Source organism: Entelurus aequoreus, linkage group LG14, assembly GCF_033978785.1.
Source record: "Entelurus aequoreus isolate RoL-2023_Sb linkage group LG14, RoL_Eaeq_v1.1, whole genome shotgun sequence".
Lineage (NCBI taxonomy): Eukaryota > Metazoa > Chordata > Actinopteri > Syngnathiformes > Syngnathidae > Entelurus > Entelurus aequoreus.
Window position 1 is genome coordinate 14141292 of NC_084744.1, and position 23101 is coordinate 14164392.

The window sequence follows — 23101 nt, forward strand, 5'->3', positions numbered from 1 at the left end:
AATATTGGACACAATGTGTTGTCAAGCTTATGAGATGCGATGAAAGTGTGACACTATTGTTCTTTTTTTTTTAAAAATGTTTTTATATTTTATAAATGTCTGTAATGATAATGTCAATGAGGGATTCCTAATCACTGCTATGTTGGAATTGTTACTAATATTGATACTGTTGTTGATAATATTCATTTTTGTTTGACTGCTTTTGGATTGTTTTGTGTCATGTTTGTGTGTCCTCTCAATTGCTCTGTTGATTGCTATTCTGAATGTTGCTGGGTCGGGTTTGGTTTTGGAATTGGAATTGCATTATTATGGTATTGTTGTGTATTGTTTTCTTGGATTGATTAATAAAAAAAAAAGAGACAAAAAAAATAAAAGAAAAAAATAAATACATTTGAGCGATATATTTCAAAATCATGTTGATTTTTCTGTAAAGAAAGACATCCGCTGCAAAGGAGATGAAAGTGACAGGAAGCAGCGGTGGCTATTACGGAGATTTACAGTAGATTTACTGTAAGATTTACGCACACTAACAGCTAGAGCTGATGCTTGTTCTGCAGCAGCAGCAACAACAACAGCGATCAATATTGGTGTATTTTGATGTTTGGTCAAATGCTCTGCTACTCAACACGGCATGACATCCACACATACGGATGCTGACGGGGAGGAACTCCACAGTGGACGAGCGAGGCTATACCCGCCCCACGACCACATCTCTCTTTTTGCGTGTCTTTGCAAAACAGCTGTTAGGGTGGCATTTCCATGGCAACTAGAGAATACTGGGGGAACGGGAGAAAAGCTACAGGAGGAGTGATTATGTGACTCAACGGGAACGGGATACAGTCGGGAGTCTATTCGTCACCATCAAGGTCGCAGCCACACAAATGCACCACTAAGGGCTAATTATCTGGGTACTTAAAGGAGTATATTGCATAATGCATGTTAAACTAGACATGCATGGCATCCTCCACAATTCCCTATGCATTCATTCATTTGTAGTGACTCACCACAATTAAATTCGGGGCGCCACAGAAAGATTTGGCATCCGTTTTATTGTCTTTGAATTTGGTTCGGCTTCGCTCACAAACACATAATGATGGGACTGAACTATACATTGAAAAAACAACAGAAGCTGCCTATACCCTACCACTATATCAACAATACAAACAACACTGCTTATAAATATGCTCATAAATAACCGGTACTTTTCAGAGGCGGTATAGTACCGAATATGATTCATTAGTATCGTGGTACTATACTAATACCGGTATACCGTACAACCCCACCCTAGTTCTAATGCATCTGTTCATCAATATAGAGATATATCAGACATACAATGACGTGTACATTATCTTTGAAATCAGCACATACTTAAATGAAGCCCAGGAAATCACATTGTTTTCTAGTCACCCGTGCGTGTCATGAGACACACAAAATACAACCAGTTCTAAATAACAAACTTGTCTTGTTAAATGAGCTTTAGAACACAACATAATGGTACACATTTCTTAGAGCCCAAACCAAAAAAGGTCATTTTATCTAGATCTTTACACAAACACTAAGATTTACATCATGGTCAATTATGCAGATTAGAGCAGTGTTTTTCAACCTTTTTTGAGCCAAAGCACATTTTTTGTGGTTGAAAAAATCCGGAGGCACACCACCAGCAGAAATCATTAAAAAACAAAACTCAGTTGACAGTAAAAAGTCGTTGTCACAATTGTTGGATATGACTTTAAACCATAACCAACCATGCATCACTATAGCTCTTGTCTCAAAGTACAGTAGGTGTACTGTCACATCACGCCGTGACTTATTTAGAGTTTGTTGCTGTTTTCCTGTGTTTGTTGTGTTTTAGTTCTTGTTTTGCGCTCCTATTTTGGTGGCTTTTTCTCTTTTTTTTGGTGTTTTCCTGTAGCAGTTTAATGTCTTCCTTTGAGCTATATTCCCCACATCTACTTTGTTTTAGCAATCAAGAATATTTTTGTCGTTTTTATCCTTCTTTGTGGGGACATTGTTGATTGTCATGTCATGTTCGGATGTACATTGTGGACGCCATCTTTTCTCCACAGTAAGTCTTTGCTGTCGTCCAGCATTCTGTTTTTGTTTACTTTGTAGCCAGGTCAGTTTTAGTTTCGTTCTGCATAGCCTTCCCTAAGCTTCAATGCCTTTTCTTAGGGGCACTCACCTTTTGTTTATTTTTGGTTTAAGCATTAGACACATTTTTACCTGCACGCTGCCTCCCGCTGTTTCCGACATCTCCAAAGCAATTAGTTACCGGCTGCCACCTACTGATATGGAAGAGTTTTACACGGTTACTCTGCAGAGCTCTAGACAGCACAGACACTTAACAAAAACACATAATTTGCAGACTATAATTACTGGTTTGCAAAAATATTTTCAACCCAAAAAGGTGAAATTAGATAACCTCCCACAGCACACCAGACTGTATCTTACGGCACACTAGTGTGCCGCAGCACAGTGGTTGAAAAACACTGCATTAGACGATGACCTCAGTCAGGTCCTGTGAGAAACTCTCCAATTGTTGATTATGTGAACTGTGACCTCTGTGTTTTAGCGATGGACAAACAACCACCACACTAAAAGACAAACAAACCGTACGGCTTCTAAAAAAAAGCCTACATACTCTATATGTGCTTGGATGTTTGATCAAGCGTTAAAAAAAGAAAGTCCTTTGGGAAACATCAGATATTCTCCTTTTAGAAGGTTTGAGTGATGGCAGCAGCAGGCAGCCTGAGTGCATCAAATTGAGGCAAAACTTCCAGTTTGCTTATACGGAATATTCTAGCCAAACCAAAGCACCATTTCAAGATGCTTGATGTGCCTTTGAGAAAAAAGTTAGCCCGAACTGACGACAGCAGCATTTTGTTCTCTTATGAGGGTTTTTTTCCATTTTTGTTTCACAATCATTTCCATCTATCCATTTATCTACTCATTGGACTTGTCTTACTCGTTTCTTTTGTTTGCCTTTTTTGGGGTGTGTTGCTAGGAGAAACAGATGATCATTTATTCATTTTTGACGATAATGATGTAGGTTTAAGGTTTTATTTGTAATCTGAATTTTGGCCTGGAACATCATGAATGGTGGCATGAACAGGAAGTACTACTGCCTATACAAAAAAAATCAAAAATCAAATAAAAATCGTGCAGTCATGACTAGCAATATGGCCAAAGAGAAGCCAGAGCTTGAAAACCCTCTTCCGTCGTTAAAGTCTCCTGTTTGGGAACACCTTCAATGTAAAATAAGTATAAGGCAAAAGCATTGTTCAGTAGAGATGGGAAACGGAAATACAAGCTACAGCTACTAATGCTCCACTTCAGGCAATTCAATATTTGAAGTTTAAAATATAGTTTAAATAATTAATTTAATTAATAAATACAATATTCAACAATTAATAAAATATTGTATTGAATAATTATATTTTATAAATTAATGAAATATGTTGTAAATTATTTGAATAATTTATCAAATATTTCATTATTTATTATTTTCTAATAACATCTGGAATATATAACATCTAGTTATTTAAACTGGGGCCATCACTATTATATATCATTTTAGAGTAAGCTTCAAGCAGTTTGCAGTTTTTGTATTCATTTATAAAAAAAAACACTGAAGGTGTTTAAGCAGTTTTATTGTTTGCAATTTGTCCCCTTACTGTACCATAAATGTACTAAACCTTCACTGTAAAAAAAATAATAATAATCTGCACATTATTCAGTAAAATACCAGCAACTATGGTTGCCAGAAATTCACTGTAAAAAATACAGTTACGATGTATAGGACATTCCGGTAGGTTGATGTTGAATCCGTTTTGCTTACAGTGAATTACCATGAAAAAAACGGATATGTTGTTAACGTGTTTACACAAAAAACCTATAGAATTTACGGTAAAATACCGGCAGCTGTAGTTGCCAGGAATTCATTGCAAAACTAATTAGGGCCTACTTTAGTGCTGCCATTCAGCCTATCCGCAGGTGCATGTCTTTGCAAATGGGAGGAAGCCTGGGTACCTACTGTAAAGGAAACCCACGCAGTCACGGGGAGAACACGCAAACTCCACACACAAAGACCCCTAGCGCGGGAATCGAACTCAGGACCTTCTCATTGTGAGGCACCAAAGCCATCCACCGCGCCGGCCTGTTACCGATATATCTATCTGCAAAATGCCTGTGTTTTTGAGACATGTGAGCGGTACATGAGGATTTTAACTTGAAAGTTTTTGTATAAAACCCAAAAACCAGTGCAGTTGGCACGTTGTGTAAATCGGAAAAAAATAAACAGAATACAATGATTTGCAAATTATTTTCAAGTTATATTCAATTGAATAGACTGCTCACCTGTGAGATGTTCCAAATAAGAATTTGATAAGCATTCCTCAACTTTCTCAGTCTTTTTTGCCACTTGTTGCAGGCATCAAATTCCAAATGAGCTAATATTTGCACAAAATAACAACGTTTCTCAGTTCAAACGTTAAGTATCTTGTCTTTGCAGTCTATTCAATTGAATATGGGTTGAAAAGGATTTGCAAACCATTGTATTCTCTTTTTGTTTACGATTTACACAACGTGCCTACGTCACTGGTTTTGGGTTTTGTACAACCTTTCCCTGGACAACTCGCAACACGGCCTTCCGCAACATGTTCCTTCAAGTGAGCTACTAAAAATGAGCCTTAAAACACGCCGTATCTGTTAAATAGCTGCTTGCAACCAGTTCTAACACACTTAAACACAGTGTGGCTCATTTCGATGCAGTTTGCAATAAAGCTCAACATCTGAAACGACTTCCCACAAAAATACAAGAAAACATGTCGTTAGCCAAACGTTACCTAGGCTAATGCTTTAACAAAAACCCCTAAAATAATTAAAATATGCTGTAAATTAAAGTACAATCTGCAAAATCTTTATTTTAGACAGAATAATAATACTGCACATTTTGTATTTGCATGCTTGTGACATTACAGTATTTGCAAATGCGTTGTACAACGTTTTTACATTTTCACAGTAAAGTCATGTGTTTTCTACGTATCATAACCACAGTCATTTAGGTGATCTACGGTTTCTTGGTTTGCATGAATCCACTGCAGTTACTACTGTGATAAACTATTTTTGATTTTACGCTGTTTTGCTGTTGCTATTTAACAACTTCTTACCGTCGATTTTAACAGGCATTTTTTACAGTGTAGGTAAGTACCGTGATTATGACGTACCGTTAAACCCCTAGGAAATCGAGATACAATAGGTACAAAGAAAACACCCTTCCATCGTTTCAGAAAGTCAGTGCTTATGCATCTCGTCGGTGAGGTCGCCTTTCTATGAAGAGATGTGATTCGTCATACATCATTAATCAGTCACAAATGCAAATCCCCTTAATTACACTTTCAACCCCTTCGAGCAGAGTACCTGCGAGGCATACCCCGCCATGTTTATACATTTCCCTCTTATCTTAAAGCACACATGTTGCGCACGGAAAACATCCAGAAATATTCCCACATGATACTCTAGGGAGGGAGCAAGCCCAGGGCATTTCCTATCACATGGCTGCAGTAAGTGGAAACAAAGTCAAAGCGGCGACATAAGGCACTCAAGTACGAATGATGAATACTTAAGAAGGTTTGTGGATTTGATGTCTATTTTTGAACACCTTGCTCTTGTTTTTGGACGGACCGACAAATCATGAAGGAACACTCATTAAAGATCATGATGTGATAACTGTTCATTTGTCCAGTACTCGGGTATTTACAGGCAAGCAGATAAAAGTATTGTTTGAAAAACAATTATGCATTGTAAAATATTGTATTCTGGGAGATTTCCACATACACACCAGCTGATGGCGCCAATGGATTGCCACCCTCAAGCAACAACTAAATGTCAGAACATTGCAATGTTCTCAAGTTTATTTCCGTAAAAATGATTGCAATATTATTACCTTATTGCCGCGTCATTGTTAGATTATTACAACTTTTTTATGGTAATAGCTTAACGTCATTCTCCTAAAATGTTGATTTTTTGGTGATATTCACCTATTTATGACTTTATTTTTATAATTCAATTACCTTATTCTCTTCCATCCATCCCATTTTGTCTCTTCATATTGCTAACATCCAAGCACAACTTGCCTAAAATAAAAAGTGGCCCTATTATACAAAACCAACTTTTATTATCGTTAGCACTTATTTTGCTGTATTTGGGATGCCCATAAGTCCTGAACTTTTGAAATCAAACCATGAAGGCATGTTGGAGACATTTATAAAACAATCTTGCCTTCTTCCAAACTTGCTACAAATGAGCCGTTTGGAATTTGAGACTTCAGTGACGTAGACTATATTGCCAAAAGTATTTGGCCACCCATCCAAATGATCAAAATCAGGTGTCCTAATCACTTGGCCTGGCAACATCAGGGTTTCCCACACATTCATTTATTTGTGGCGGCCCGCCACGAAAGAATTACGTCCGCCACAAATAAATTAAAAATTAAAAAAAAAAAAATGTTTTTTTTTTTTTTGGTCCTCTCCAGCTTCTCAGGCAAATCATATAGTTGATGTAGATGCCCATATCGGCTGTTCAGATTTACTTTACAAAAGAGAAGTGTAGGATACTTCTCTTGTTGCCTTATTTGTATTTGACTTTATTAAATGTATTTATATTAGAAACACAACATGTGTATATAACAAAGGGCGCAAAGTCTGCAGGCAGTAGGAAACACATGGTTAAGTGTAGGGAGTAAAACTAATAGCAGTCTAAAGTTCAAGATTTTTGGAGCTCTTTGTTCAGTGGATCAGATGTTTGATGAAGCTCTGTGTCTGTCTACCTCCACTACAGTTTTCTGTTTATTTGTTACTGAGTGTGGCAGGACACCTCTGCCTCTGTTTCACTTTATGTTGCTGGTAAATAATATGGTTGTAGTAGTAGGTTAAAGTTAAATTATTTAGTATGCACCAATTAAAGGGGCAGAGCTTTGAGACATTTTAGCTTTTATATTTTATAAGATATATTTTTTGTAAAAACCACAATTAATAAATATATTTCAGTGAATAACTTATTGTTCAAATCTGTATATAAATATGTACATAAAGTGTTGTAATTATATTGTAAAATGGATGGATGGATGGATGGATGGACGTTCAAAACAAAACTGTTATTATTAATTAGTAAGTATACATTTTTTGAGCCTTTTTAGAGAAAATCAAATCATTGTAGTAAATTATGCAAATCACGCGATGATGTCATGGTGACCACGCCCATAGCCACGCCCCCACCGCCACAAGTATCTTGGCAGTTTATGGGAAACACTGAACATGGATGACAGAGTCTGGTGTGGATGAACTTGACTGGCCTGCACAGAGTCCTGACCTGAACCTGATAGAACACCTTTGGGATGAATTAGAACGGAGACTGAGAGCCAGGCCTTCTCGACCAACATCAGTGTGTGACCTCACCAATGCGCTTTTGGAAGATAGGTCGAAAATTTCTATAAACACACTCCGCAACCTTGTGGACAGCTTTGCCGGAAGAGTTGAAGCTGTAATAGCTGCAAAAAGTGGACCGACATCATATTGAACCCTATGGGTTAGGAATGGGATGGCACTTCAAGTTCATATGTGAGTCAAGGCAGGGGACCAAATATTTTTGGCAATATAGTGTATTTTGCTTTAGTTACATTAGTGGATATCTCCATATAAGGTAAAACTTTAATCGAAGAGCATTGCACGAGTCCGTCATTGTAGTTTGACGTTTCTCTATCCTCTTGTTTTAGGGCAGACGGGCTCATACATGCAAATACATCCTCCGTTGTTTTTACTTCTAATACAAAGTAGTGTATAGTCCTAACTTTAATCTGTCAGTAGACTCAATATGGAAGCGCTTAAAAACTTGGCTGAAGAAGTGGAGACGCAGTCAAAGAGGGCTTGGACTGAAAGAAGGATTTCTACACGTAAATAAGACCACCCACAAAATGGCGCATTCTGTAGAAGCGGTCAGAAAGCGGCTTGAAGATGGTCTGTAAAACAAAAGGGTATGCAATATTTTTACCAAAGCACCACCATTACATATTATGCAGACCACAAAGAAGTGTTTAGAAATGTAGGAAAAATACTTGTATTATTTATACACATTTTGGGGGGAAATTTAGTTGAATTTGTAATGAAACATTTTTTTTCTTTTCGTGTGTTTATTAGCCCAGTTTATCCCTAATAATATTGTACCTTTATACTCATAATAGTGTACATACATATGTTTTTAAATATCATATATAGCTAATGACTATACCTATCATAACCTATCTTTATGGCTTTTTACAACACTTATTCCACTCCATTTTGCAGCAGGAAGACATCATCACTTGTCATCAACGTTTTGATTGACTGTTATCTTGATTTTTTTCTACTTTTATGGACTTCAATGAAAAGGAAAACAAAATAAGATGGTCTTACTGTTCAGATTTTCGCTATTTTCTTATGGACTGTCTGCTTTTAGTCTGACTGCTGCTTACACGGACCTTGAACAAACTCATTGGCAGCGAGGCAGTAGAGATTAACCCAGCAACCTTGTGACAGATTGCGGTCACTTTTCTGATTAGCCAATGAGCCTCTTTGGCATCCTGCAGGTTTTCTAACTTATATAAACCAGTCATGTTCCGAGAGACGGTCCTTAAGATGCACTGACAGCCTTCATCTCTTCAGGGGCTCTTTCCTGGAAAAAAGTGCATTTTCTCTGGCAAAAACAGTGAGCAGCGTAGATCAAGGGCAAATCCGATTAAGTGTCTGCCAGGGGAACATTCTCAAAGTCATCAATAGCCTTGATCAACAATGACAGACACACTGGAATAACCTTGTTCCCCGAAATGAAATATTCCCAATGTGGCCAGGCCTCCTAGGACAAGAATGGTGATTTTATGGTTATGGTGAGGACGTTAAGAATATAGCCAGAGTTCGCCCAATTCTCTCTCAGAGAAACACGGAGACTTTTATTACAAGTCGTATAGATTATTGTAACGCCCTGCTTTCTGGTCTTCCTAAAAAAGTTATTGCACCTTTACAATTACTCCAAAATTCAGCGGCACGTGTCCTGACGAAGACCAGAAGGCAGGCTCACATTACACCAGTTTTAAAATCTCTGCATTGGCTCCCTGTGTGCTTCAGGATACATTTTAAGGTTCTTCTTATGGTTTATAAATGTTTTTTATGGTATTGGGCCTTCTTATCTTTCAGATTTGCTTTTACCCTATGAACCTTCCCGGGCCCTGAGATCCTCCGGCACTCATCTCCTAATTCTTCCCAAAGTCAGTACACAAAGTCACGGGATGGCATCTTTCCACCATTATGGCCCCAGTCTATGGAACAGCTTGCCGGAGAACCTCAGGGCTGCAGAGAACGTTCGTGTTTTTAAGAGCAGGTTTAAGACCCACTTTTTTAATTTGGCTTTTACCATATATTAATTATTTTATTGAAGTCATTTGTGTTTTACTTTTTATCCTATTAGTTATGCGAGATTTTATTTAGTTATATTTATGTATTATTTATTTACTGTATATAATTATTTGTTTTTCTATTCATCTTCATATGTCTTGTATTTTATTTTTATCTCTTCGCATGGTTCTAACTATTTTACAAGTTGTATTATTTTTACTTTCCAACGTTCCTCAGATGAGCCATCTGCCTTTAGGGGTTATCGGCCGTGCTTGTGGGGGCGCTTTTGTGTCAGCGTCCTGGTGGCCATGGTCTGATGGCCTCCTGGTGCAGATGGCTCCTGTGATAGTGTTTACTCACATGTCTCCTCTGTACTCAGCCATGCATTCATTGGTCCATATAGTTGCATACGTGTGTATGTTGTGTGTGTGTTTGTGTTTGGTATTTGTATCCGTGCGTACCTATGTGATAATGGGGGATATGGGTATTGTTTTTAACTTTGTAAAGCACTTTGCGTTGCATTTCTTTTAGGTATGAAAAGCGCTTTATAAATAAAGTCTGATTTGACCTGGCATCAGTACTCATGAATGCATGGCAGGATAACAGCAAAAACAAGAAAACAAAGCTACTGGAAACTAAAAGGTCCATCTGTGTAGAACGGTGGTTAATCGGTTATCACGTTTAATGAGTTAGACAATATATAAACAAAAGGGGTGCAAAATTTAAAAAAAACATATCCAAAACATATCCTTTTTAGGATTTTGTCAACAGCCTGTTGTTATTGAAAGTGTGCCAATAGCAAGCTATCACCTGTTTACACAGTAATCATCCATTATTTGGAACAATGACAGTGTCAAATGTTACACTGTACACAAAACAGCAATCACAAGACCCACCTTCTTTATCGTCATGGCGAACGATGGCGTCCTGTAAGTTGTCGGCCAAACCAAAGCGGACTTGTTGTTTTTCACGGTGGCCGGATGGAACTCTTCTGACTTTGACGCCGCCCTGCTGACGTTGCTGGGGGCCCTTTTCCCTCTCGTAATACGCCCGTATTTGGTCACAGCGCATCCTCCTGACCACCCGCTGGCGCTGTCCGATGGGCAGAGACTCCAGCAGACACTGGTCTATCTCCATGTTGTGACGAAAGACGTTACATAGCTGGAAACAGCCTGGTGTTGACAAGAGACAAAGACAAGATTGGTCTTCTTATGGCTGGGTATATCAGTATAAAGCACTTGACTGTAGGGTTTACTTGAGTAGACTTTGATAGATCCTGAGCTAATAACGTAAAACACACGGTTGCTTTTGTTTAGCCCTCTGGCGACTTGAGTAGCAGTGCCGAGCGTGTCGTCTCTCTTATCCCAACAGAGCAGGGATTCTCTTGTTAAGCCAGTCAGCCACTCTGTAGACTTCAGACAAATAGCCTAGCATCATGCAGTATTTACAGGTGAACAACTGTAGCTGACAAATTTCCAGAAAATCAATTGGGAATTGCAACAGGCAAAGACAAAAACATGTGATTTCTGTCTTCAGAAAACTGGGAGTGCATTAGTTGCGGACGAACACCATGAATCGTTCAAAACATTAGGATTTTTTTTTCATGCTATCAATTACAAAAGTGGTAGGAAACTCAATACAATGTAGCTGTTTATCTTGTGGGAAAAGTTTGGTTTTGTCAACCCTTCAAAGGCCTTAAATTTGTCAAAACTCAAGAAAGAGAAACCTTGGTTGGTTTTATGTACATTAGTTCACGGTTCGGTAACTACCTCAGATTTAAAGGGTCATATGATTTTTTTCTACATTTAAAAAACTTCCTTGTGGTCTACATAACATGTACTGGTGCTTCTTTGGGCAAAATCTTGTATAGATTATGTTTTACAGATCGTTTTGAAGCCGCTTTCTGACTGTCTTTTCAGAATACGGTCTTATTTACATGATTCTTCGACTGTGCATGTCATAGTTTTTAGCGCTTCCATAGCGAGTCCACTGACAGATCTAAGTTTGAACTATATGCTACTTTGTATTAGAAATCACAACAGCAGAGGATGCACGTCCTTGCATTTGCCCCAAAACAAGAGGATAGCAAAAAAGAAGGAGCTTTTTGACTATGGCACGGACTACGATGGCAGATGCGCGCAAGGCACTCTGGGTACATTTCTACCATACATAGATCATTCCTTTGACATTTTTCCCAATCTGTAATGTCACAGGCTCCAAACGGCTTGTTTGGCGGAAGTATGAAGGAAGGCAAGATTATTTTTTAAAGGCCTACTGAAATGAATTTTTTAAATTTAAACGGGGATAGCAGATCCATTCTATGTGTCATACTTGATCATGTCGCGATATTGCCATATTTTTGCTGAAAGGATTTAGTATAGAACAACGACGATAAAGTTCGCAACTTTTGGTCTCTGATTAAAAAAAAGCCTTGCCCCTACCGGAAGTAGCGTGACGTCACCGGAGGAAGAGCTGCTTACATTTTCCTATTGTTTTCAATGCAGCGAGAGAGATTCCGACCGAGAAAGCGACGATTACCCCATTAATTTGAGCGAGGATGAAAGATTCGTGGATGAGGAACGTGAAAGTGAAGGACTAGCGTGCAGTGCAGGACGTATCTTTTTTCGCTCTGACCGTAACTTAGGTACAAGGGTTCATTGGATTCCACACTCTCTCCTTTTTCTATTGTGGATCACGGATTTGTATTTTAAACCACCTCGGATACTATATCCTCTTGAAAATGAGAGTCGAGAATGCGAAATGGACATTCACAGTGACTTTTATCCCCACGACAATACATCGGTGAAGCACTTTAGCTACTGAGCTAACGTGATAGCATCGGGCTTAACTGCAAATAGAAACAAAACAAATACGCCCCTGACTGGAAGGATAGACAGAAGATCAACAATACTACCAAACTCTGGACATGTAACTACACGGTTAATGCTTTCCAGCTTGGCGAAGCTTAGCAATGCTGTTGCTAACGACGCCATTGAAGCTAACTTAGCTACGGAACCTCGACAGAGCTATGCTAAAAACATTAGCTCTGCACCTACGCCAGCTCTCATCTGCTCATCACGACCCGTGCTCACCTGCGTTCCAGCGATCGACGGTACGACGAAGGACTTCACCCGATCACCGATGCGGTTGGCGGCCCGGAGACGGAGGAAGTCAAGGTGAGGTCGTTCGGCTAGCGCGTCTGCTATCCATCTCAAAGTCATCCTGGTTGTGTTGCTGCAGCCAGCCGCTAATACACCGATCCCACCTACAACTTTCTTCTTTGCAGTCTCCATTGTTCATTAAACAAATTGCAAAAGATTCACCAACACAGATGTCCAGAATACAGTGGAATTTTGAGATGAAAACAGAGCTTTTTGTATTGGATTCAATGGGCTCCGAATACTTCCGCTTCAACAGTTGACGTCACGCGCAAACGTCATCATATCGAAACGTTTTCAGCCGGAAGTTTGCCGGGAAATTTAAAATTGCACTTTATAAGTTAACCCGGCCGTATTGGCATGTGTTGCAATGTTAAGATTTCATCATTGATGTATAAACTATCAAACTACGTGGTCGGTAGTAGTGGGTTTCAGTAGGCCTTTAAATGCCGCCACGGTTTGATTTCAAATTTTCTGAATTTCTGCAAATCCCAAATACACAACAGATATGCAATATCAATAGAGTTGGTTTTGCATAATAGAGTCATTTTGAAGCCAGTTAAATTTTCTGTACATAAGGGGAAAAAAATACTTTTGGGCAGAGAGTAGAGATGTAACAGTATTATGAATATAGCAGAATTTTGGTTTCGGTCATGTGGGAGTGCGGACATGCTAAAACGACTGCACACCGCTACGTCTACGAGTAATATGAGAAGCCACTTGATGAACCGTCACCCATAAAATATCCTTGATGTGAAACCAAGAAGCCATCAATGTGTGAAGTATTTACATTATTCAAAGTTAAATTATCAGCTTTTTCCTAACTAATACAAATACGTCTACCGATTTCCGGAGGGGATGATGCTTCTCAGGATGTTAAAAGTTGAAAGACACTAAAGTGAACATAATTTGTTTCCACTTGGTAAACTGGAAGCTTACATTGTCACTTTAAAGACACTCACAAAACACTATTCTTTGCACTTGAAAATACTTATAATGTACCGTAATTTCCGCACCTGACTATAAGCCGCACCAGCTAAATTTAGGGGAAAATACAGATTGCTCCATATATAAGCCGCACCCGACTATAAGCCGCAGGGTTTTGATGTGTAATTACCATAGTATATAGGGGTTCCTGCTACCACGGAGGGGATTGTCGGGACAGAGCTGACTGTTTGGGAACGCAAAGCGTCCCATTTATTAACAATAAATCTTTCAATCATTCAATCAAACTTTCACATCTTTGACATGGCGAACAGCACTCGTGCAGAGTACAAATAATACAACGGTGCAAAGTAATACAAAGTGCTCGCCTGTACGTTATCAAAATAACCAGTCTACCGGTATATGAAAAGTCAGTCTTTAATCATTGTGTCATCGTCTTCCTCCTGCGTACTAGAACCACCGAAATCCTCTTCGTCGGTGTCGGAGAAGAACAGGCCGTAAATAAGCCGCACCCTTGTATAAGCCGCAGGGACCAGAACGAGGAGAAAAAGTAGCGGCTTATAGTCCGGAAATTACGGTAGTAATAAATATGAACATTTGAGCATTATGTGTGTAATCAATTACAGTAAGTGTGTTTATCTTTAACATTCCTGTCACTTCATTTTACTCACTATGGCTTGTTTTTACCTAGCCTTTATTTTTTTGACAACACCACAATAATATCATACTATGACCCTAATACCATGACAATATCGTACCGTGAGATGTTGATATCGGTACATCCCCACTAAAGAGCTTTATTTATTTGTCAAAATAAACACACAACTTACTAGCACACTACTCTTGAAGCATTTCTATGTTGCCACATTGCTTTGGTGTAATTTGTTTGTCTTTGTCTGTTTACGTTTGCCCCCTACAAGGCAAAGTGTTTCCAAAACAGGGGACTTTAATGACGGAAGTGGGTTCTCAAGGTCTGGATATTAGTAACCATGACTCCCAAACCAAAAAATCTGACTACTGTTACCTTTAGTATTGACCATCTCAAGCTCACTTTTACAGGCTATAGTATCAGTTGCAAGTAGGCATTAACGATATGAAAATTACATGTCACGGTTATTGTGACCAAATTTATCACGGTTATTATTATTATTGAATATACTCAAAAAGTACTTATGCACACACTGACATTTTTTGACCAATTTTTTATTTTTTTAATAACTAAAAGAAAGACACACCCACTATTTTGCATGTTTTGTGTTTCTTATGCCTTACTGAAAGTGATTTAGTTTCAGTATTTTTTCAGTTTTATTGTTCTAAATATTGGTTTGTACAGCAGTACTTTATTTTATATTTTTTTCAAAGAAAAGTGCATCCCAAATAAACTATTATAATCAAAAATACTATTCATTATTTTTGGGTTGCTTAGTGGCCTCCTACTCTGTTCAGCCGTCCTTAAATGCACCGTAAAAACACCTCTCTCTCGTATTCCTCTGAGCATAGAACGATCACTCTGTTCTAAGAGAGCACAGTTTGTAGGTTCAATGTGCACAGTTGGATATCATAGTTTCTCAGACAGCAATGTGTTTATATACATTTAGATTGGGGTTTGTTGTTTCTTAATGAGGAAAGATGTTAAGATTTTATTTATTTTATAATGTTTTTCATGTTAGCATTTTAAGCTAAAGAGCTGGCACTGGTCTGTGAGTTTGTCAAAGTGCAGTTATCCATCACGTTTTTTTCAATAATCGGTAATACGAATCGTCGGGAGTTTTACCGCGGTTATCATTAATACCGTTTATCGTTACATCCCTAATTGCAACATTATTCTAAATGTTCTAACTGATAACATACTTTGCCTAAGCCAGGGGTCGGCAACCTTTACCACTCAAAGAGCCATTTTGACAAGTTTCACAAATTAAAGAAAACAATGGGAGCCACATAACTTTTTCGAAAATTTAAAATGAAATAACACTGCATACAAAGCTTTTTTTGCTTTGTGCTATGTTTTAACCAGGGGTCTCAAACACACGCCCCGGTCCGCACCTTATTATGACAACCTAATGTTAACGCGGCCCGCGAGGTTTATATGAATGGCGATTGACAACGTTACCATTTTTTCCGGGAGAGACGCCTGAAGGTGCAAGGCTTGACAGCACTGCCTTTAGCACCCTCTACAGACTGCAAATATAGCGCACCTGCTCGGTCACACAAGTTGAATGCAGTGACAGCAAGGCATACTTGCTCAACAGCCACACAGTTTACACTGACGGTGGCCGTAGAAAAAAACTTTAACACTGTTACGTTACAAATATGCACCACACTAAAAAAGAATGACAAACACACTTCTGGAGAACATCCGCACTGTAACACAACATAAACACAACAAAACAAATACCCAGAATGCCATGCAGCCCTGACTCTTCCGCTACCACCAAAACCCGCCCACCTCAACCGACGCACAGCGGGGTGGGGGGGGTTTGGAGTCAGGGCTGCATGGCATTCTGGGTATTTGTTGTGTTGTGTTTATGTTGTGTTACGGTGCGCAGGTTCTCCAGAAATGTGTTTGTCATTCTTTTTTGGTGTGGGTTCACAGTGTGGGGCATATTTGTAACGTAACAGTGTTAAAGTTGTTTTATACGGCAACCGTCAGTGTAAACTGTGTGGCTGTTGACCAAGTATGCCTTTCTGTCTCCTACGTGTACGAGTCCAAGCTCAATACAACATGGGACCTGTCTGGCATGCTGTTTGTACAACCTATTGAGGACAATAAATGCAGAGCCTTCAGGCTATGCCCTTAATTCAGTTGTTAAGGTGAAAATCTGAAAATATTTTCTTCGAGGGATTCCTAGGAGAGTCACGGAGATCGTAAATAAGCTGCTGGGAAAATCGGGAGGGTCGGCAAGTATGCAGCTGAGCCACATCAGAGTGGTCAAAGAGCCGCATGCGGCTCCGGAGCCGCGGGTTGCCGACCCCTGGCCTAAGCCAATAACAGTTGTCAAATCAAACACCATGTTTACTTATTGTACACTGCATATTGAAGAATGGGATACATTTGGAAGTGTTTAGGCACATTTGTGTATTATTGCCAAGCATTACTGTTATCAATATGGGGCATCACTCCTTGACATTCAAAGAACAAATTACGAAAGTTTCAAGAAGATAGGATGACTTGTGACATGCAGAAAGTTAAATTAATAATACAGAATAGGGAACATCTAGACTCTGACCTCTTTAACATACCTTAGCCGTCTTACTTCTAATATATTTGGAAGTTAAGCATAGTTGCTGCTTTTTTACTAAGAAATTTGCATGGAAAGTTTGAAGAAAACCAACTAAGGCATATTTTGAGGAACTTTGCTGTGCTTGGATTGTGGAACTTTCAGTCTAAAGTCCTATATTGATCATTAATCCAACCCCAAAAGACTCATCAGAAGAGATTTAGTCTGCAGTCCTAAACAAAACCGATTGGACGACGACTCCCTCCGCCATATTACTCTCGTCACATTCTCGTTCGAGTTGTGCTACGAGAGGACTCCGTCAGAAGGAAGTGGAAACTGGGGTCTTAAACAAAACAGTTTTACGACAAAATATCCGCAGACTACTACTGCGTTTCTGGATTGCTTACCAAAAACGGACGGACAATCAACTGAGGGGGATTAGGAATTATGAATGACACAAATTAATGATTAAGGTCAAAATTAAATTACAAGCTTTTTGGTCATAGATAGTTCAAAGGACCAGTGAGACATCCCAGACTCTCTTTATTAGCTCTATGTTGGCTCTGTACTCATTTATCTGATCCCACTGCTGCTCTTGTCTTAATTCACCACACCTGTAGGACATTGGTCTTCTGTTTAGGAGTGTCTTGGTTTGAATATCTGGTTTCTCTCTGTTCATTGCCCCTCATCTGTCTACTTGTCAGGTGGAAAGATTGTTGTTAGGAGACCTCTGGCCCCATGTTTACCCCCTCACCCATATTAGTCCATGCATCTTCTTTGCTGTTAGTCATCACAGTTTGTGTGTTTGGAATAGATTTGTATCAGACTTGCATATGTCCATCCAGACAGGCAAATAACTTTTCTTCTACTGATCCCTGCACATGTATTCTAACCACAAACAAATACACACACACAATACATCAGTACCATCTGCTTGGTTTACATAAAAACAGTATTTTGTGTTCACGTCTCAAACAATGAAGCACTCATTTTACTACTGATCGTGCCAGGTGTTTTCTGCCTCATTCTCTTTGAACACTTCAACAGAAACAAACCAAGAAACACAATCACCCAACTGCCTTTTCACAACGTCGTCCTAAATCAGGGGTGTCAAACTCAAATACAGAGTGGGCCAAAATTTAAAACTGAACAAAGCCGCGGGCCGAGGTTGAACAAATTAACATTTTAATAGGGACCCATACAAGTTTTGCATTGAATATTGAACAAGCAAGGCTTATATAACTTTATAGTGACATGCAAAATTGAGTTTCAAATAATAATAATAATAATTAAAAAATATCAATGGCATATCAAATACAATTTAAATAAATTGAATGCCTCTTTTCTATTTGCAGCATTCTGAGGTAAATATCAACATTAACTTTTTCCACAGGCTAATACATTTGAAAATAAAGTAACAATGAATAAATCAACCATTCAGGACTTTAAACTGCTCAGTTTGCAACACACTGATCTAATCTGATGTGCCCAAGCCAGATACCTGGAATCTTTTCATGGATGCTAGTTCATTAATGTCGGGGCCCAGGCTTTGAGCTGAGGCAACCTTCATTATCGAACGAAGGTGTTCATCAGTCATTATATCTCGTAGTCCACCCGGACCACAGTCTTGGGGGCGTGAATTAAAGGCACTGCCTTTAACGTCCTCTACGAGCTGTCACGTCCGCTTTTCATCCATTCTAACAACGTGCCGGCCCAGTCACAAGATATGTGCGGCTTCTGTACGCACACACACGTGAATGCAACGCACACTTGATCAACAGCGATACACGTTACACTGAGGGTGACCGTATAAACAACTTTAACACTGTTAGAAATATACGCCACACTGTGAATCCACACCAAACAACAGTGACAAACACATTTCGGGAGAACATCCGCACCGTAACACTACATAAACACAACAGAAGAAATACCCAGAACCTTTGCAGTACTAACTCTTCCGGGACGCTACAAAATACACCCCCCGCTCCCTCCTACACACACACACCTTGTAGCGTCCCGGAAGAGTTAGTGCTGCAAAGGATTCTGGTTATTTGTTCTGTTGTGTTTATGTTGTGTTACGGTGCGGATGTTCTCCCGAAATGTGTTTGTCATTCTTGTTTGGTGTGGGTTCACAGTGTGGCGTGTATTTCTAACAGTGTTAAAGTTGTTTGTACAGCCGCCCTCAGTGTGACCTGTATCGTTGTTGATCAAGTATGCGTTGCATTCACTTGTGTGTGCGTGCAGAAGCCGCACATATTATGTGACTGGGCCAGCACTCGTTGGACTGGATGAAAAGCGGACGTGACGATTTTCGGGAGGGACACTGAAATTTGGGAGTCTCCCTGGAGGGTTGGCAAGTATGAGAATTACCGGTGAATGCGGTGTTACCGCGTCACCGCCGCTGTATATAATCGGCGGGCCAGCTCTAGTGTTAATTTGATATCGCCTCAAGGGCCAAGTGAAATTACATGGCGGGCCAGAGTTTGACACCCATGTCCTAAATAAAATATTACTAAAAAAGCGCAAAAACATAGCATCCTTTTCTGACCTATAATACCGCATGTGCGTTTTAACATTTAACGTTGGTTCGATTATGTCCTGATACCAATATTTTGGCACCGGTACCAAAATGTATTTCAATACTTTTTGATACTTTTCAAAATAAAGGGGACCACAAAAAAAAAATTCATTATTGGCTTTATTTTAATAGAAAATGTTTTGATACATTAAACATACGTTTCCTATTGCAATCAAAGAACAATTTTGTCATTAAATAAGATAGTGATTATACGAGACAACTTCTCTTTTTGTAATAAGTAAACAAACAAAGCCTCCTAATTTAGTCTGCTGACGTATGCAGTAACATATTGTGTCATTTCTGATTGTATTATTTTGTCAACATTATGAGGGACAAGTTGTAGAAAATGTATTATTAAACTACTTTTTAATATCTGCTTACTTTCTATTTTAACATGTTTTATCTACACTTCTGTTAAAATCTAATAAGCACTTATTCTTCTCTTGTTTGGATACTTAACATAAGTTTTGGGTGATACAACAAATGTTGGTATCAAAGCTAAACCAAGTAGTTACAGGGTCATACAATGGTCATACTTAGTTATTTTGTGTCCTGGGTTTATAAACAATAAAAATGACAAACGATGTGATAAAAAAATATCGATGTAATCACTATATACGGCTCTTGTACTTGGTATCGTTACAGTCGATGTCTGTGTAGATCCACCCATGCCATTTGTTTACATTCAGGAGCGCTAGCTTGCTGTTAGTGGTTAACTATTGTATCCTCCTACGGTGTGTAGTGAAACATTTTTAGCTATTCCTCGTCTTGCAGGGATGATACTTGTAAGAAATGTAGTTTATTTGTCGCCATCGAGGCGAGGATTAGAGATTCAGAAGTAGGTAAAACGGAGTTTGCATGTTCTCCCCGTGACTGCGTGGGTTCCCTACGGGTACTTCCTCCCACCTCCAAAGACATGCACCTGGGGATAGGTTGATTGGCAACACTAAATTGGCCCTAGTGTGTGAATGTGAGTGTGAATGTTGTCTGTCTATCTGTGTTGGCCCTGCGATGAGGTGGCGACTTGTCCAGGGTGTACCCCGCCTTCTGCCCGGATGCAGCTGAGATAGGCTCCAGCACCCTCCGCGACCCCGAAAGGGACAAGCGGTAGAAAATGGAGGGATGGATGGCAGTAGGTAAAACACTGCTGACTGCGGATGGAAGTTAGCCACTCGCTAGCTATGTTGCAAAGCACCTCTCCACGCTGTTATGCTTGTTATGCTCTTGCTCGTTTTGCACCATAGTTTTATGGTGCATTTCACCTGTTAATACGATTTGTTTGCTTTCAGTGTAAACGCAGTCTTTTTCTGAGCAGACTCAGCAGGGTTAAATGTCCAGACTATGGGTGTGTTAGAATAGTCGACTAATTGGCGATTCAATTTGGAGAACTGTGATTTGAATATCAAAATCCCCCTCCTTCCTTTATGTTCATTACCCGAGGCCCCCTATGTACAACAGATGTGTTAGGAGGCTGTTCAGAGATTGGGGGACGCGGTGGGCCGGTCATAATGCGCCACCAGGACACGTTGCCTTTGGCCATCGGACACAGAGCCCGGCCAGGAGGCCTCCCTCACTGCTCCCCTCAAATAACATTATTTAGCCTTCCACAGGTTCACTTACAAATGTCTTGTTAAAAATTGTACTTCTTCTAGATCAGTGCTTCTTAACCTTGTTGGAGGTACCGAACCCCACCAGTTTCGTACGCGCATTCACCGAACCCTTCTTTAATGAAAAAAAAAAAAAAAAAAATTTTCAAATTCAAGAAAAGCTTATGTTTTTACTGGTGCACAAAATGAACGGTGCATGAACATCACCTTGTTCAAAGAACAAAACCAACACAGTGCATGAACTCACAACAAATTACACACCTTACACACATTACCATGAATTAATTAACGTGGACCCCGACTTAAACGAGTTGAAAAACGTATTCGGGTGTTACCATTTAGTGGTCAATTGTACGGAATATGTACTGTACTGTGTAAACTGTACTGTTTCATATAATGTATTCTCTTCCTTTGCAATCTACTAGTAAAAGTTTCAATCAATCAATCAAAAAACCTGCAAATCAGAAGGAAAATTAGAGGGAACATTGTTTGGGGGTATCCATAATACGCCGATAGGGAGAAGTTTTTATTTACACGATAAGTCGGATGTGTCTTTACCTCCGTGGCGGAGGCTCAGCCGAACCCCTGAGGCCGACTCACCGAACCCCTAGGGTTCGATCGAAACCAGGTTAAGAACCACTGTTCTAGATAGTCAAGTGTGATCATCGTCTTCTCGGCGGTCCGCCAGAGCCGATACCGACTCCGACTAGGCCGATTCATGGACCTTACTAAACCATCCAATCTCTACCAGGTTTTTAAAAAGTCGCAAATGAAATCACTGGACTATGGGAATAATTTAATCAGATTTGACTTCGTAAATCCTCAGTCGAAGACAGCCCTAGTTCAGAAATTAGAATGTTATTAGAGTGGCTATAGTGGCACTTAGGGTAAACTGGGTAACACATGGCACACTGACAAAGCTTAACCTATTGTTACTAAAACAATCTACAAGGTTAATGTAGGTTGCTTCTCTTTCTTCCCCTCCATTTTTCTGCATTCTTTCGTATCTCAAGTTATCATTACGTATATGTCTTGTTGCATTTGAACAACTGTATTGTTGATAATAAAGGTAAAGTATTGGTATTGTTCATTATCAATAGCGCTATTTCTATTGGTATTTGTATTGCTCCATTTGTAGTGTAATAATGCTCATTGTCATTTCTATATTATTTTTTATTTTTGATAACTGCTTTTTTGCTATTACTTTTACCATCATATTTGTACATGTCGTATTTGCTGATGTTGCTCTATTGTTGTTGTTGTTGTTGTATTTGCTGCTGTTGTTTTTGTCTCTCTGTCTAATCCCCCTCTTGTCCCCACAATTTCCCCCTCTGTCTTCCTTTTTTTCTCTTTCTATCCCCTCCTGCTCCGGCCCGGCTGCACCAAATGATAATATAAATACATTTAATAAAGTCAAATACAAATAAGGCAACAAGACAAGTATCCTACACTTCTCTTTTGTAAAGTAAATCTGAACAGCCGATATGGGCATCTACATCAACTATATGATTTGCCTGAGAAGCTGGACAGGACAAAAAAATAAAAAATAAAAATAAATAAATAAAAACAAATAAAAATAAAAAAGAGTGGCTATACTGTCACTTACTATAGTATTACTGTAGATTGTCAGAAGAGGAACACATTCTGAAAAAGTGATAAATGCCCCAAATTCTAGTTTAAGAGTCTTTTTCACATTGTAAATACGCTCAATAGCCTGTTGTTTATGAACCATGGTGTTATTACCTTGTTTTGTATTATCTTTATTGCACATTAGGTCTCTGTGTACGCTGCATGTGCCGTCAAACCAAGCAAAACTGATTGTTATGGTTGCACAAGCGTAATGCTGCCAATAAATGTAGATTTTTTTGAAATATCAGCAATCATTTACTAAATAAAACAATGCGGAATACGCTCAGTACTGTAAGGATTCTGCTAGTTCTTTAGGCACATTTTATAAGTATTATTTCAATCACAGAGTTATGGATGTGCATTGGCAATTGGATTGCAGTCTAATTGTAACGTGGCTTCAGATTTGTGCCCCTTATATAAATGATTAATTTTTGTATTAATCCTGCTATCGAAAAACTGACTATGCAAATATAAACAGAACTACACAATATACGAAGACAAAACTGTGTCAACTAAAAACAGAACATAGCAACAAAGG

At 39.1% G+C, this 23101-nt stretch overlaps 1 protein-coding gene across 7 annotated transcripts in view; it reads right to left on the minus strand.

The window, feature by feature from the left end:
• Nucleotides 1-23101, minus strand: part of myo16 (myosin XVI) — a 375845-nt gene that overhangs the window by 276569 nt on the left and 76175 nt on the right. For all 7 annotated transcript variants that reach the window (XM_062069026.1, XM_062069027.1, XM_062069029.1 and 4 more), the window contains one exon: nucleotides 10322-10597. In XM_062069026.1, the coding sequence (XP_061925010.1) occupies nucleotides 10322-10562 (241 nt within the window). In that variant the 5' untranslated portion in view covers nucleotides 10563-10597. The remainder of the gene's footprint in view (nucleotides 1-10321; nucleotides 10598-23101) is intronic.